The sequence below is a fragment of the Aplidium turbinatum genome, chromosome 5 (assembly GCF_918807975.1).
Source record: "Aplidium turbinatum chromosome 5, kaAplTurb1.1, whole genome shotgun sequence".
Classification (NCBI taxonomy): Eukaryota; Metazoa; Chordata; class Ascidiacea; order Aplousobranchia; family Polyclinidae; genus Aplidium; species Aplidium turbinatum.
In genome coordinates, this window is record NC_137476.1 from 10,600,862 (window position 1) to 10,616,443 (window position 15,582).

The following is a 15,582-nucleotide window of genomic DNA, read 5'->3' on the forward strand; positions in this document are numbered from 1 at the left end:
AGTATTTTTCTCATTCTGTCAAAAAAACACAACTTATTTTGATGCCAGAGGGTGTCATTTTTAAACGATATAAATGGTTGGGCGTTCTGAGTGAGTGCACACCATCGAAATGACTGACAAGTTAAAATTACAACACATTGTCAAAAAATCGCTGCTATTCATACCCGCCTACATATCCTTTAAAAAAAAGAAAAAAAAAATATTACGCAGATTCAATGTCAGAAAACCTCAAAGTTGTCAATAGCATAATCTAAAAAAACGGTTAGTTTGTAGCCAAGTAGACTGTTTTAAGTTTCTCTTACTCATTTTACGACATAATTACAAATGCTGACAACAGAACATTTCAACGCCTGTAGCAATTTTTACAGTTTTTTTTCCAGAACATTGCTTTTCACATCATCAGAATATGTACAGCTGTTGTATAAAACTCGTTAAGTCAAGAGACTTTTTTATGTTTTTATTCGGTTCAGTGGTCGTAAACCACTTCGATTTTTAAATATTGTCGAAAACTTGAAGGCTATTCCTTTTTGAAGGACTCATTCAGGACGATAGTGAACACATTTTGTAAGAAACAATCCATCGAAGCTCGCTTGGTTTAACGAATCAACTTGCTTAAAAATATTCCACTTTAATACATTAGATTAGAACCATACAAATTGCAACTGCTTGTTTGAAAATGACTTGGTTGCATGAGAGAAAAACTTTAAACTTTTATTAATTTTACATAAAAAGCTTACATGGCTTATTGTGAGCAAGTTGCCTGCTTTAATATCACTATCAACCGACATCTTGTCGCCAAGGTGATAATATCCAGAGTTTTTAAATTGTAATCGGGCAACACTCAAACACAGAGCAGATACCAAACCAGACACTCGCGTAAACTTGTCTCTTAGCAGCACAAGTTCGGTTTTTGCATTGCTGCAACGTTGCTGGCCGTTAAAACGATGTAAAATTCAGCAACTTGTTGACTGGACGAAGCTCAATTATTTTTACCAAGCTTAAAAAAATTTAAAAACGACATCGACATGTAAATACATTCTCTTCCAGTCATGACTGTTATTTTTATATCAAAGGGCGTCGCCCAAATATGCCTCAGATTGTAAAGCGTATCATTTATTCTAATGAATGTTTTCGCTTTAGTCCAGCACGTCAGTGGCGTAATACAGATAATAGTCGAAAAATAAACACAAAAGTAGTCTAGGTGCCCGATCAATTCTAGTCCATTGCACCGAAGACATTGGCATCCGGCAACATTAATAAATTGTGGGTTGAATCCATGGAAAAAGCAAATACCAAAAAATCTACCTCAAAAACTGCAGCAAATTCAATGAGCAATGGTTACATTTTTCATTCGTTCATTGCAATCGCCAGTCAAAAGCACTTTACTGTTTGATAGGGAACGACCGGAAACGGTAAGTTGTTAAAATGCTTCGGTTCAATGCCACAGAACGAATGAGCGCATATTCGTTTGAAGGTCAGAAAACGTGTATAGTTGACCTTCAAAATCAGGGGAAACTTTTAACAAAACTAACATAACTTAACGTTAGATGTATTTACTACAAACCAATATCTGGCTAAATCCAACAGATTTCAGGTCAACCAACATCGAGCTGTGTTGCAAAAGATAGCGTTTGTTCAGCACATGGTATGAACTAGCATAAATGAAACTTCTTTGAACACAGCTAAAAAAACGCAGTTATCATCATACAAACGAATTTGTGTGGGCTACATTTCCTTTTCCTCACAGTAGACAATATTCAAGCGATAGCTGGCTGGATGCTCTAACAGATTTACAACTTATATTTTTATGTGTGATGTTTATTATGCAAACAAATACGATCTCAATTGTATACAAAACTACGCATTAAAAACTTGATCAAATGTCATGACACTTAAGCAGAAAATTTCATCATTTTACGTTGGAATAACGCGTTTGCCTTGAACAAATCAACACTTTGTTACAAAACGTAAAGTTACAAAACGTCATTGAAGGACCAGATACACAAAAGCAAAGTCATTCTGTGGGGAAGTAGCCTAATCACGATATGTTTTTACGTAAAAATGGACGCTAAAGATATAGCACTTCGCTTAACACTGAAATATAAATAGTACAGAAATGTTTTAAGTCTACTATAGTCCGTCACAACGGATACAAAAACGACTGCAACTATTTTATTTTGTCGTATTCAGCCTCATGCCTGGAAGTTGAAGATTTAGATCAAGTGGCCGGAAAAACTAAGAATCCGATCTTCGTACCCACCTTCAGGAAAGTGGTTTAAGTGCCTTTCCAAGACAGCCATACGTTCAGTAGACGTCGAAAAGACGTCATTTCGAAAGTCAGTGGTCACTCACACCACATGACCGACTAGGAAGAGCCAGGCTAGAAAATAATATCTTATTCACATGGATTCAAAGTCTGCAGACGTTGAATCCATGTAATTACTGTCTAGAAGGGCAGAAAATGACGTGTTCGAGTACGAAGAACGAGAGCATGCGGTATAAAAAGTTGTCAATAGCAAGTTATAAAAATCGCGGTGACTTTTGGTGATGCAAAGCAATTGTGGACAACAGCGGTAAGTAATACTGCAACACAATGCGAGATGACATTAAATTAAATGATATGAGATGTTCTACCGGTGCAAGTTGATAGTTTAGCTTAATTTGTACCAGTAGAACATCTCATATCATTTAACAATGCGAAATATTACGTGTTTGTAACGTCAAATATAACAATCGGAGATTTGTCAGTGGTATTTCCAGGTAGCAAATCAAAAGCTTTTTACATTGATTCAACGCTAAAAAACGACTGGTTTGCTGTCTGGATTGTCAGCAGCGCTCCAGAAACCACCACAGTTTAGCTTAATTTGTACCAGTAGAACATCTCATATCATTTAACAATGCGAGATATTACGTGTTTGTAACGTCAAATATAACAATCGGAGATTTGTCAGTGGTATTTCCAGGTAGCAAATCAAAAGCTTTTTACATTGATTCAACGCTAAAAAACTACTGGTTTGCTGTCTGGATTGTCAGCAGCGCTCCAGAAACCACCACAGCTGAGTTGTTTCGAGCGATCTAACTGACTTCTTTTCACGAATAATTGCCAAAAATAAACAATTATGCTGAGTCATGAAACCTCCTTATTTTGGCAAATCATCAAAGTTAGAAAAAAAAAACTATAAATTTTAAATGTTTTCTGCACACACATTTAACATTATCATACGCTGGGACAACGCAAAAGTAACTCTGAAGAATTTAATATTAAAACCATCAGCTCAAAAAAGTACATTATTTTCAGAGGTTGCTTAAAGTTCTGATAACTTCAAATTGACATTTAAGACTTACGGTTTTATTTGTGGTCTGAAAAAGTTTTCTACGGCTATGGTTATCGCCATAAAATTAATAAATTTGTGAACTTTCATGCACATCAACGGTTATATAACATTTGTCTAGCATACGTGCATTACTGGCAGCAAATGCTGATGCAGAAATTCATGTTTCTGGTACGGTATTAAACATACCACTTGTTTCCGTCTCTTGTACAAAACGCATATGTTTAATAATTTAAAAGCCCATTTCAAACTATAAAACGGTTTTCCACTTCTATGTGTATTTGCCGAGTATTTATGTGATGACAGAAAAGCTGTGTACGACCATGGAACAACAAAGGAAAAGAAATGTCGCAAAAGCAATTGTGAAGTAAGAAAACTGCTGATAATGCCTTTACCACGAGCTTTTGCGGACTGAAGCACCAAATGTAAAAATCATCTATAACGTTCTTAGGACCACTTCCTTTTAGCTCGTTAATGCTGATAGTGATACTAAATTGTATGAAGTATTCTATGCACCAAAGTGATAACAAAAAAAATGAATAAAAACAGAACGGATATCGTCGATTATAAATAATTGATATCACATGAACATTCATTCATATTAATAGAAATGAATGGGTTCATTTTTATTGCAAGCAAAACAGATAATTAAAAAGACGGTGCTCAGCTTTTAAAACCAATCAGTTTCGCTTTACAGACGTTGCATCAATGTAAGAAGAGCTGGCTTTGAAAGTTAGGCATTGCTTCTCGTTTTAATCACGTTATTCATACAGCAGTTAGCTTGCTTTAAAATACAGATCAAATAATAAAAAATATCGATAAATTTAATATAAAAAGACTCCAAAACAAAAGCTAAGCTTTTCTGCTTTCGCTCAACGCAAATTCAACATTGAAATTGCGTTAAACAAACAAAAGGAGTGAAAAGCATTGATTCCAATAAATCAAACTACCACCTCTGATATTTGGTAGTTTGAGGTAAATCTAAAACTCAAGTTAAGAGGCAACGTAAATGCGTGATAATATATGCAAAAGTGATCATCATTAAGCAAGTAAATATCAGCATCGGTATCTACAGTGGCACCTCTTCTCTTTTGACATGATTCAACGGCTACAGACGTTGACTCAATGTACAAAAGACTTGTTTGCTGGCTGGATTGTTTTTGTTGTTCCAGCTAGCAAAATTGCCGTTTCTACATCATTTCAGCGTCGATTAGAACGCTAAAGGACAAAGGCAAGTCTTGTTGGGTGGGATAGTAAAGCTATCCCAATGTTTGTCACAATTTGTGAATCAATCCTCCATCACCTCACGACACACATTTGGCAGATTTTAATTCCCAAAAACATGACAACTCCGTTGCAGAGCAGCAATTATTTCGGAACACAAAGATAACATGACGCACCCACGCAATTGCAGCCTATTCGGCCATATTTGCTATAAAAAACACATTCTTGATCAGTGATATAATTTCGTTTATAATAAATTGCATCGCTTGTTACACAAGTAATCTAAAAAAAACGAACAATAAACATCACATAGGCTAACATTTGTTAGACATTTTGTGATGTCTGAATAATGTAAAAACCTTCCCAACTAAAAAGTTAATTCCCTGAACGGTTTGAAGAACTCTTGCCTTTAACATTAAAGAAAAACATTTCAGACCAATAACCGTTCGTATTTGATTGTTCTGCAAAACCAACAAGCAATTTTTTTGCACCTTGTATCTTTTACAGAAAAGGCAACTTTTGTTGGCCGAAAGCAGAAAACAAAAAAGATTCAAAAAAATTGAACAAATTTATGTTTGTAAATTTCAGATTGTTCTCATGCGGTGGAATACCGTTCAAATACGCAACAACAGCATTCATAGGCCAGTAATGTAGCCTCACAAAACCAAAGTTCATTGATACTGCATTTGGTGAAAAGGGTTTGCTGCAAATTTTCATCCAGTTAAATCATTTTTATAAATCAAAAAGAGTTAAATTTTTTTCCGTTAGCGTTATGCAATGTTTCAAATTATAAATACACGTTTAAAAAAATTCACTGGTCAACAGTTTGCATTATTGCATTGAAATTGTCACATGGTATTGCAAAGTCAGAGAAAACATAACACAGCCTAATATTTCCACGAGAAGGCAAACGCCAACGGACTTGAACAAATATACATCAAATGTTATATTTTCAATACAAAATTTTGTCAAATTTCCAAAAGACTTTCAGTGCTGAATATACAGGTAGTGGCTTGTGGAACATGAGAGACCGGGAGGCACAAGGAACTAAAACTGCCCACCCCCTTGTTAGAGAATCAGGCTGCAGGCAAGTAGTAAAATAGTATCCGATTAGAGTACAACGATTTCAAATTATGATTATCATAAACGGATGGTAAAAAGTGTTTATTCGAAAGAAAGGACTTATTGCAAGCACACACAAAAAAAGTTGTACAGTTGAAGCATTGCGTTAAAAAGCAAAGAAATAGTTGTACATCCTGCCATTCGATAAAAGCATATGAAAGATTGGTTGATTATTTTACCGCCAGATTCAAAGGCTCTTCTTCGTCATTGCCACTCCAACAAACACTATCTGGTGTTGTTACAGCGATGCTCAGGTCTAGGGGTTGTTCCGTTTCTGAAGAAAATCAGTAATGAATATTTTATTTTAAAGTACAAATAAAAAACAAAGGCGCACTTTTACGCTTGAAAAAACAAAATTTTAGCTTTCAAGTGTTCAATTAATCGATCGCTAACTAGATTAAAGTCGAAACTGAAATATGCCTTAACAACTGAGAAAAACATATATATACAGAACAATGACATTAAGCAACATGGGTGGATTTAGCCTTCAATACAGTGCAAAGTGTCAGAAAAAGTTACATAAACAAGACATGCAAATTCAATAAAAGCAGAAAGGAACCAAATTTAAAAATAAACCCAAGCTGTTTTGACGTGCCCATTTCTCTCTAACAGGCTTCAGTCAGGTTTTAATGCAAATGCATTGTAGAAATTTCTATCAATTACAGTGGGATAGGAATGACAATGCAGAAAGAACAATCTTACCATAAAAATAGAATCAACTCAATTATGTAAAATATTATTAAATTTAGTCGGATTTTTCAGAAGCACAAAAGTTAACTTGGGCGTATATTGACGCAAATTAGACATGACTGAAGGATTTTCTCAAGGAAGATAATGGCTTCCACGAAAAAACGTCTATGATTTTTAAGTAAATAAGGAACCCAGAACATGCCCCAGTATGTGCAATACCACCATTCTTGACAATATATAGAAACTTTTTATAACATCAAAAGAGGATTGTTATTTCTGTTTCGCTTTTATGAAATCCTGTGAGCAACACTTTCTTCAAACGAAAATATCGCTTTAGTGTCGTTACAAATGAAGGCGGACGTAAACAACGATTAACGAATCACGTGGCCATTCATATGACATGATGATTTTTTCTCAATCAAGGATAAAAAACAAAAGGGAAAGAAATAAGTCTTTTTAGCTGCATTGCGTGAGTGTTGCGTAATACAACGTTACGTCAACGCTTTAGCTGAAATGTCACCACACGAACTTCTTCTTCTTCTTTCGTTTGAGACTAGATCAAATTTCAGGGCAGGTGGTGGAGAGCCAGGTGAGTGTAGCTTCGTCCAGCGTTGCTATACCATGCGTTCCATTTGGTGCCTTGTAGATGGGACATTCGAGAACGACATGGTCAGCAGTTTGTTCCTCCGCGCCGCATTCGCAGGCCGATGAGGGAGCCAGACCCCACTTGTGCATGTTGGAATGGAAGCGACCGACTCCGGTTCGGATTCTGTTGAGCTTGACCCAAGTCGGCCGAGGAAGGTCCATACCAGGGGGGCGCGCCACCGGGTGGGGCATAAAACCATGTAGTTTGTTGTCGGTGGCGCACCATGCTGCATTCCAAGTGTCTTCCATGAAGTGTGCTGCGCTGATGGCACGATCGCTGAATGGTTGTAGTAATTCAACAGCAGCTGGCACAAAGGGGTGTCTTGACTTTAGTTGCCGGGGAGATTCCTGAGGTGGGATGTTGAGTTTTGCATGGAGCAAGTGGTCAGGATCCCCCGCCCGGCGAGCCAGGTGTATAATGGCTCCCTTTCGGCGAAGCTCAGCAGGTTGGATGCCTGCAAGGATTGGTAAATACTCTGTTGGAGTTGGGCGCAGGCATCCAGTCACAATTCGCAATGCGTCGTTGATTGGGCTGTCGATGAGGCGGGTGTGGGCACTGCGGCACCAGGCAGGGGCGCAGTATTTAGCAGTGGAGTGAACCAAAGCCAGGGTTGCAGTGCGCAAGGTGTCAGCACCTGCGCCCCAAGTTGTGCCTGCCAAACGTCTCAGCAGGGCGACGCGAGATGTCAGCTTTTTGCGTAGTGACTGTAAATGGTGACGGTATGTGAGTGACCTGTCAAGTGTAACCCCAAGGTAACCCCAAGTGTAACCCCAAGGTAACCACACGAACTAAGAAACATCTAATAGATGGAACAAGCCACACTACTTTCATGAAGTGGATATGGAAACTATTGTTACCTCAAAATAGGGTTGAAACGAAAACATCTCCGTTTATAGGCTATGTAAAAATATATTTTGCTTGTGAAAGAGATTTTTTACAACTGCACGACAAAACTAACGGGATATCACTCAACTCATGTGGGTCACTTGCAGAACGCAGATACGTTTAGTTCTGAAAAATTTCGTCAAGCAGAAAACCAGTAGTCAGCAGAAATGTGCGTGCCAAAGCAGAAGCTTACACAGACAAGAATGTTTAAAATGTTTTTTCGCCAAACTTCCTGCACCAATGATTATCTTCCACAACATGAATGATTGCATATGTTTCCCACTATCAAATTAGCAATTTAACATCGGCTCGTTGTGCAATTCACAATTCGATCTGCTGTTACAAAGATAAAAGTGTACAAAAGTATAAAAAAAATTAAGGGTAATTTGCAAACTGGTCTAAGGAAATTGTACGATAGCAAGGTCTCAGCGTACAAAATAATAAGTTTGCAGATATAAAACAAAATAGTTTTTATTTAATTATAGGCAGTTGTGGGTTATGTTTTGTGCCTTAATTGGCAAATTGTGGGGTGTTATTTGTACTGTGTTGTTTTTACACAAAATGACAAGCTGTCATTAAAAGCTTTCCAATTAATAAAGACCGTTTTAATCTCACGGCACTGGAATACTATTTCTTCTTCAAACAAGAAACCGTTAAATTGTGATTTTTTCCAACATGCACTGCCCGCACCAAACTAAAGTTTTTCGTCATTCCCCAGCAGAGAATCGGTATAAACAGCACGGTAGATCTAATAAGTCGCTCATAAGGAAAACTACGTGTGTGGAAAATATTTGTGCAGTGTTGAGGTGATACTAAACTATTGTTGTGTGAGACTATTCACGCCAACTCTTTCATTATAAGAACCTTTTTACTTTAAAAATGCTTTTTTTTTAAAGGATGTTTGAGATAATGATTTACGAAACAATTTTTTCTCAATAAAGTTGTTTTTTAGGTTTCAATTCGGGTTATTAGACTTTCCATGATCGTTAGATTAATCATATGAGTGGGTAGTTCCAATCACAATTAAACGTAATACTTCATCAGGACAACAGTGTGAAAACTAATACAATCACTATTTTTTACACAACCGAAAACATGAAAAGTAAAGAAGAAAAAACATTTGAGGACTTCATTACATGTGGAACATAACAGCAAGTAAAAGTCGTTTGAAGCGGTTAGAAAACAGCAAAACTTGCTTCCTGGGATGTATTCATGCAATACTTATAGTGTTTTGCAAAATAAACTCTATTCAAAAAGTTCGTCTGATATTGATGGGTGAACAGAATCTGGTCAACAACATTACTAACCTGTCGGCTTCCTCGTGGTCGGGAATGACAAACTGTCAGAGCTGTTCGCCTGCAAAATAGTTCACTTGATAAAAACAACGATAATCATTGCGTAAGCACATTCTTGGTGCTGGACTATTACGCAACTATACAGTATCGTATTATTTGGAAGCGTTAGAAAGACATGTGACCATTTATTCGGGCATCAAGAATGAAAATTAACGTGCAAAATATTTTGTAAAAGGGCGTTTTGATTTATAGAATATAGATATGTACCTTCTGATGTGATAAAAATAAATCAACCAACTGAAACATACTTTTTCAAAGAGCAACAAAATCATTTGGGTTAAGACAAAATAAGAGGTGTCCTCAGTTAATTATGCTGGTTTTCAATTTCCGAACCTTACGTTTTACAACTAAAGGATAAGAAAAAAAAAACTGCCAAGTTTCCACACTGGAGAACGAAATAAAACTGCACTGAATTATCGTTTTTTTTATTGTTTTCTTTGTTAATTTTTTGTTTTTTTGTAATTTCATTTTTAAAACTTTACCCAGTTTGCACAACTATGACGTCGTTCTCAGAGGTGAGAAAGAGTTAAGAGGGGAAAATCTTGCAGGGATCTAAATACACGTTGAATATAATGCTTGGATATAAATGACAACAATGAACAGCCGCCCTATCTAACGGCGTAACATAAACAGCCTTGTTTAACCTCACAATATGCACTTGTTCATTGCTGCGACGATAGTCGATGTAAACAAACGTGGAGTTATAAAACTGTGGAAGGAGCACATTGCGATAACCTTCCCTGGCCTAAAAAGATCATGTAAAACACGTCGATTTGTAAATTGTTTAGTCATTTATCAAATGTTAACTTTAGCAGTTGCACGTCAAACAGGCAGACATTTTTATAAACATTACATAACTTTTTAGGAATTGACACGACATCACGGGTCGAGTTGATTTGAAGTAATTCGCACAAGACATGACACAAAAGTCACAAAGTCTGCAGCCGTTGAGCCAGCCCATCAGAGTGGCCGATAAAGTTGTTTCGGTCAACGCCATATTAAAGACATCTAGCCATGTGTAACACAAATCGCTTGAAGGAACAACTATAGCAAACAAATAAGTTAAAAAAAAAACTAATGGCTGATTGAAACACCCAGACCCAATGTTAGGTATAACGCCCATGCCAAATGTAAAGTATAACGCCCAGGCCCAATGTTAAGTGCAACGTATAACCAGATAAAAAAAAAATGAGGTAGTTCTTTGTCAATGAATATAGAACAGGTATTTTCGATGATGATAACATTCTTTATGTTTTAACGAACGTATTTTAGTTTGAAATGTAGCAAAAATAGTGGATCCGTGAAGCCAATGTTATTTTTAGGTGCTATGCAAAATTCCACAAAAGATACTTCCATTCAGAAATCGTTGAGGTTTTTTAAGATTTTTTTAACACCCAGAAATGTCTAAACTTGAAAAGCGGCCCCGGGCAAGCAAAGCAAACTCAAAGAACAAAAAAATGTACGTTTTTAATAGCGTTCGTTACTGACATTTGAAAATCACGAATAAATTTTGTGTAGATTGGCATAAGCACTAACCACAAAAACACCGCAATAAAAACACTTTACAATACAAATAAATAAACGAATAATGAAATGCTTCCAAGGGTTAAAGATTAAAAAGCTTGCAGAGTGCAGTTATGGATGTAGTAGGCTAATATATGAAGCGATCGCCTGTTAAACAAACAATGTTTTGAGAAATCGTCTTTTCATGCAAACTGTATTACAAAGTGGTTGAAGTTGGTAAATGATGAAACTGAGAAATTAACAACTAAGGCAAGCGGCAACTTGGCATGTTAAAAGTTAGCAAACTCAGTTCAGCAAGCGATGACCAACCAAGTCTGTTGCTAGGTGAAAATCTCATTTGCTGACTTGGACAATAACTGAAATGTAAATGCTGATTTGAAGCACTCAAGTGCTGAGTTGGCGCATGCTGAGTGGTCTGACGACCACATTGGACAAACTTTCCGTTGCAAAACTTACTAGTTGACTGTTGTTTCCACATGTTCTTAAGTAAAACTTCCCAGTGCAAACAAAATTACAACACAAATGTTATCGAATAGCTCAAACCAAAATAACAAAAAAACAGAAATCATGAATTGTTTTTGAAAAAAAGCAAATCAATTGCATTTAATGTCCCGAAAAAACTTGTTCCTTGCGATTTGCCTATTTCTTTATTAATATGCAGCAAGAAAGATACCACCCAGAATATTTCTTTGCATTGTTTAAATGTTTAAACATAGCTGAAAGCAAAGCAAAGTGACGAAATTCATATTATTCGCAATTTTTCTTCTCATGATTCATTGGCTCAAATACAACTGGTCTGGTCAAAGGCCATCTAATCTGCACTCCGAAAGTGGGTAGTCTAGTCCTTCATCTACTTTTTTGATATTGAACTGACGAGGTGCAAGTATGGAAAAAATTACTCGACAATATTGTTGTGTCTTGCCTGTCTTTGGTACAAGAAAGCAAACTCTCTCCCGAAACTATAAAAAATAAAAGGTTTTCCACGGTCAACGAAGCAGTTAATTTAAGTCTAAATTTCGGTTATTGCCATAACGTGAATTACTTTTTCCTCGTACTAATCGTTTCTCTAAAATGTGCTCCTATTTCGCAAAATGTCTTCATTTTGCAAGCTAAGTACTATTTTTCACTGCATCAGCAGCATGTAATGGTGCAAAACAGGCTGAACTGAAACAACAGTTGCTTTCCAGCTTCATCGCTTTTGACAAGCACTAAATTTCTCTTGAGTGTATCTGGGTGATGGTAAAGAGGCTGTTTCATTGAAACCCAGTGACAGCAAATCGGTTATCACTTTTGCCAAGTGGTGAAAGCAAAATTTCACCACAAAAACAATGCATGCGACTTACATTGTAACTAAGTTTGTTTTTTTTTTAGTTCGCAAGAGCAAGAAGGTTAAACTTTGACAACCGCTCTTAAAAATGCCCTTTTTAAAACAATTTTATCGCAATTTCTCCGTCTCTAAACTCTTGGAAGGTGAATTCGAGCGTGTATTTTTCAGTCGTGTCGCTCTCGAAGTCAACGTCATCAGGCAATAAAAAGGGGAGTTATGCACACCTAATATAATAAAATATCTGGTATACTGGTACTCTTTTTCTTGAGCAATAAAGCGCAAAATTAATGCTAAAGAAATATATTAAATTTTTGCCAATTTGCATTATAGCGCATGTAATATTTGTGCAACGTAACATTGCCGGCAAACAATTTTCTAGATAAGGCAACAAATCAAAATCACCCAAGGAACAGGTTTCAACGATGAGGGACACATTGTGTTTGCAAAATAATTTAACTTAAAATTTATTTCTATTGCATTTCAAGGTGAAGCTGAAAGCTACAACAACGTATGTGCCATTGTAACAGCACTTCCTACACGGATGATTGTACAATTGTACAAGAAACAATACATAAATGTACGAACACAAACACAGTAGAGCAAGTACAAGACTAACCTCTTTATTGTTCATGTCTTCCAAGTGAGAAGACGATGAAGTTTCATCCATAGGAGCAAGGTATAACCCATTTCTCAATTTCCTTGGTTTGGACTTCCGTGATCGCGTTGATCCTTGGGAAGAGTAGGGATCCGCGCAGTGACGAGAAGGCTGGAAGGCTTTTCGTTTGCTCACGTACTGTTTGACTGGTTCAGGTTTGACAATCTCCAACTTGGTGTTGGAGGACAGATCAGTTCCTTCATCTTCAAGCACGTTTAAAGGACACCAGGATGAAGTCCATCTCAAGTATCCATGTTCCGAGCTGCTTGTTTCTCGTTTGGCAAGAGGAACACTTCTCTGTGTTGTCAAAACCGAATTGCGGTGAGTTGTGTTCATAGGTTTGGTGAGGTACTGATTCCTCATAGCTGGCAAAGGGTTCTCCGGGGCAGTTGCTGGCATGTTGATTTCGTTTTCGTGAGTACGAAGATGGGTGCTCAAGTACCAATACTCTTTGAATCCACGACCACAGATGTGACACACGTGATCTAATGATGTCTTATGCGATCTCATGTGAATTTTCAAATAACCCGGAGAAGGAGACACGCGATCACAAATTGGGCATCTGGCGGGTGAAAACTTAGCAGCTTGAGATAGCAGCATGTGCTCCTGTTCGATATCCGCCTTCACTTCAACATTTTTTTCTTTCCCAGACACAGTTTCGCCTTGACTCATGAATACCTCTGGATGGTGCCGCTGGATGTGAAGCTTCAGACAGTTATGCTGAGTACCAGCGTACCCACAATACACACACTTGTACGGCCGCTCGCCGGTGTGAGACCTCATATGAATTCCAAGCACGCTTCGGTATTTAAACCGTTTAGGGCAGTAATTGCATCGGTAGCCTTGCGGGTGTTGGTCTGTTGTAGCATTGTTTATAGTCACAGTAGTCCTAAGAGGTAAAGAATCAGTGGTTTTTAAGGACTTTCCGATAAAAGCCAATGATTGTATTGCAGGATTTTCGTAAGGTTTAATTTGAGAATAGTGACTGTTTTTATCTTTCGTTGTGTTAGTTTTGTTCAGCAGCAAATATCTGGTTTTCGCTCGACTTTCCTCAACGTTGAACAATTCAGCAATGCTTAATAAGTGCTCAGAAGAGAAAGGTACTTTGAAACTTGGGTTTTTAATGAGTTCATGAAAACTTCTCTTAGTTGCTTCCACTCCATTTTGGGCAATGGAATTTTTGATTTCTTCCTTCAGAGAATATAAAGGACCAGTGGATGACGTCAGTGGGACATTGTTAGGATTTTGTTCAGGTAAGTTGACAAGATAATCTCCAATTAATGCATCAAAATGTTTCAAGTTGCTTGATTGTTTCTGATTACTTTTAACTTGCTTTGGCAGAGACAAACCAAGATTTTCCATGAAAGCAACTTTATCGTTCGGGCATTCACATACTTTGCAAACTTCCATACGGAGGTCAGGCCTGCCACACATACCACTGTGAACAGGAAGTGACCGATTACGAAAAATCAAGCCACATTTGCCACACATTGAACTGGTCGCTTCTTTGTTGGTCTTCTCATGCAAAGCATTTTCGTCGATCTCTTGAAAGGGAGGCTCGGGTGGGGAAGTTTGAAAGACAGGACTGTTTTGTTGGACAGAACGCTGTTCGCGTCCATGAACAATGTCGTTCACATGAGATCTCATGTGATTCTTTAGATACCAGGTTTCTTTGAATGCCCTGCCACATATTGTACAAATGTGAGACTCGGCCTTATGCTTACGCATGTGCACATTCAGATAACCAGAACTAGTTGTTTTCCATCCACAGATCTTGCAAAAGCAATAATGCTTTTGAGAAGCGTTGTTGGGCTGTTCTTGCAAGTTACTTTTCGTGCTTGGAGATATTCTATCGTCATGTGCAATTGCTGTGAGCGGTGGGGAACTTTTTTCGATCTTGATAAGGAAATTCTTCATTCCATTGTTATTGGAATTAATATTTTCATGTGATTGTTCTTCGTTTAAGCTTTGTTTAGGGGAATTACTGTCGCATTGAATTCTTTGCTTGGCTATATTGAGAAAATCGGTTAAGCTTTCTGTAATCCTTCCCATGGTGCTCTGGCCAATGTTATTTTGACATTTTTTAATGATCTCAACAACATTTTCATTCAGTAAAGAACTATGCGCCAAAGCTGTTTTCTTTTTCGTGTTTAAGTAAAAATCAAGCTCCGTCTCTCCAATGTTTTCGTTGTTCGAGAAGCTTCCCCAAATACCACTATCAGGAACCAGATCAATATGACTGGGTAGGTCTTGTCCGTGATGTTTCTTCATATGTAACTTCAAGTTTCCTTTCTGAGTGGCTCGGTGGTTGCACACAGGACACACGAAAGGCTTTGCCCCGACGTGCACCCTCATGTGAATGTCCAGAAGGCTGCTGGCTCTGAAAGTCTTGTCACAAACAGGGCAAATATGCCGAAGGACCTCGGAAGTCTCCAAGTCGTATTGATTGAATTGAGAAAACTGACTGTCCATTTCCGTCAATTCATCTGAATAAAACTGAGAACTTGCAGTTGACTGTTGTTGGTATTTAGACTGATCCATAAACATCATTTGGAATGAAGTGTTTGAACAAAACCAGAATTAAGTCAAGACATTTAGCAGCTATGGAAACTAATCCAGGTCTCTGTTAAAAACAAAGCCACTTCAAGTCATTTCTTAGTCTTTATATTTACTCAAATTGTTGTGTTGTTACTCAATGACACTTAAAAGTTTAAACAGCATTTCAATGCACAAAGTAAAACTATTGTCCTCCAAGCAAAAAAATGCAAACATTTTTCGATAAAAAAAAAAAAAAACACTTATACTGACAAAGAATGGCTATA

General features: G+C 37.3%; 1 protein-coding gene across 1 annotated transcript; it reads right to left on the minus strand.

The window, feature by feature from the left end:
• Positions 1-1,809: 1,809 nt before the first annotated feature.
• Positions 1,810-15,320, minus strand: LOC145770929 (uncharacterized). Its single transcript, XM_082582672.1, has 3 exons — positions 12,722-15,320; positions 9,207-9,255; positions 1,810-5,952 (listed from the first exon to the last, which is right to left on the minus strand). Exons 1-3 carry the CDS (start codon positions 15,308-15,310, stop codon positions 5,849-5,851), a joined length of 2,742 nt encoding a protein of 913 aa, XP_082438798.1. The 5' UTR covers positions 15,311-15,320; the 3' UTR covers positions 1,810-5,848.
• Positions 15,321-15,582: the final 262 nt, after the last annotated feature.

What these genes read in the sequence shown, in the direction of transcription:
- LOC145770929 (XM_082582672.1), bottom strand. Translation starts at nt 15,310, where the DNA reads ATGATGTTTATGGATCAGTCTAAATACCAACAACAGTCAACTGCAAGT. An exon ending in AAGACATGAACAATAAAGAG is followed by an intron (nt 9,256 to 12,721) that starts GTTAGTCTTGTA and finishes ACTATTTTGCAG; the next exon opens with GCGAACAGCTCTGACAGTTT. An exon ending in GACCACGAGGAAGCCGACAG is followed by an intron (nt 5,953 to 9,206) that starts GTTAGTAATGTT and finishes GATTTTCTTCAG; the next exon opens with AAACGGAACAACCCCTAGAC.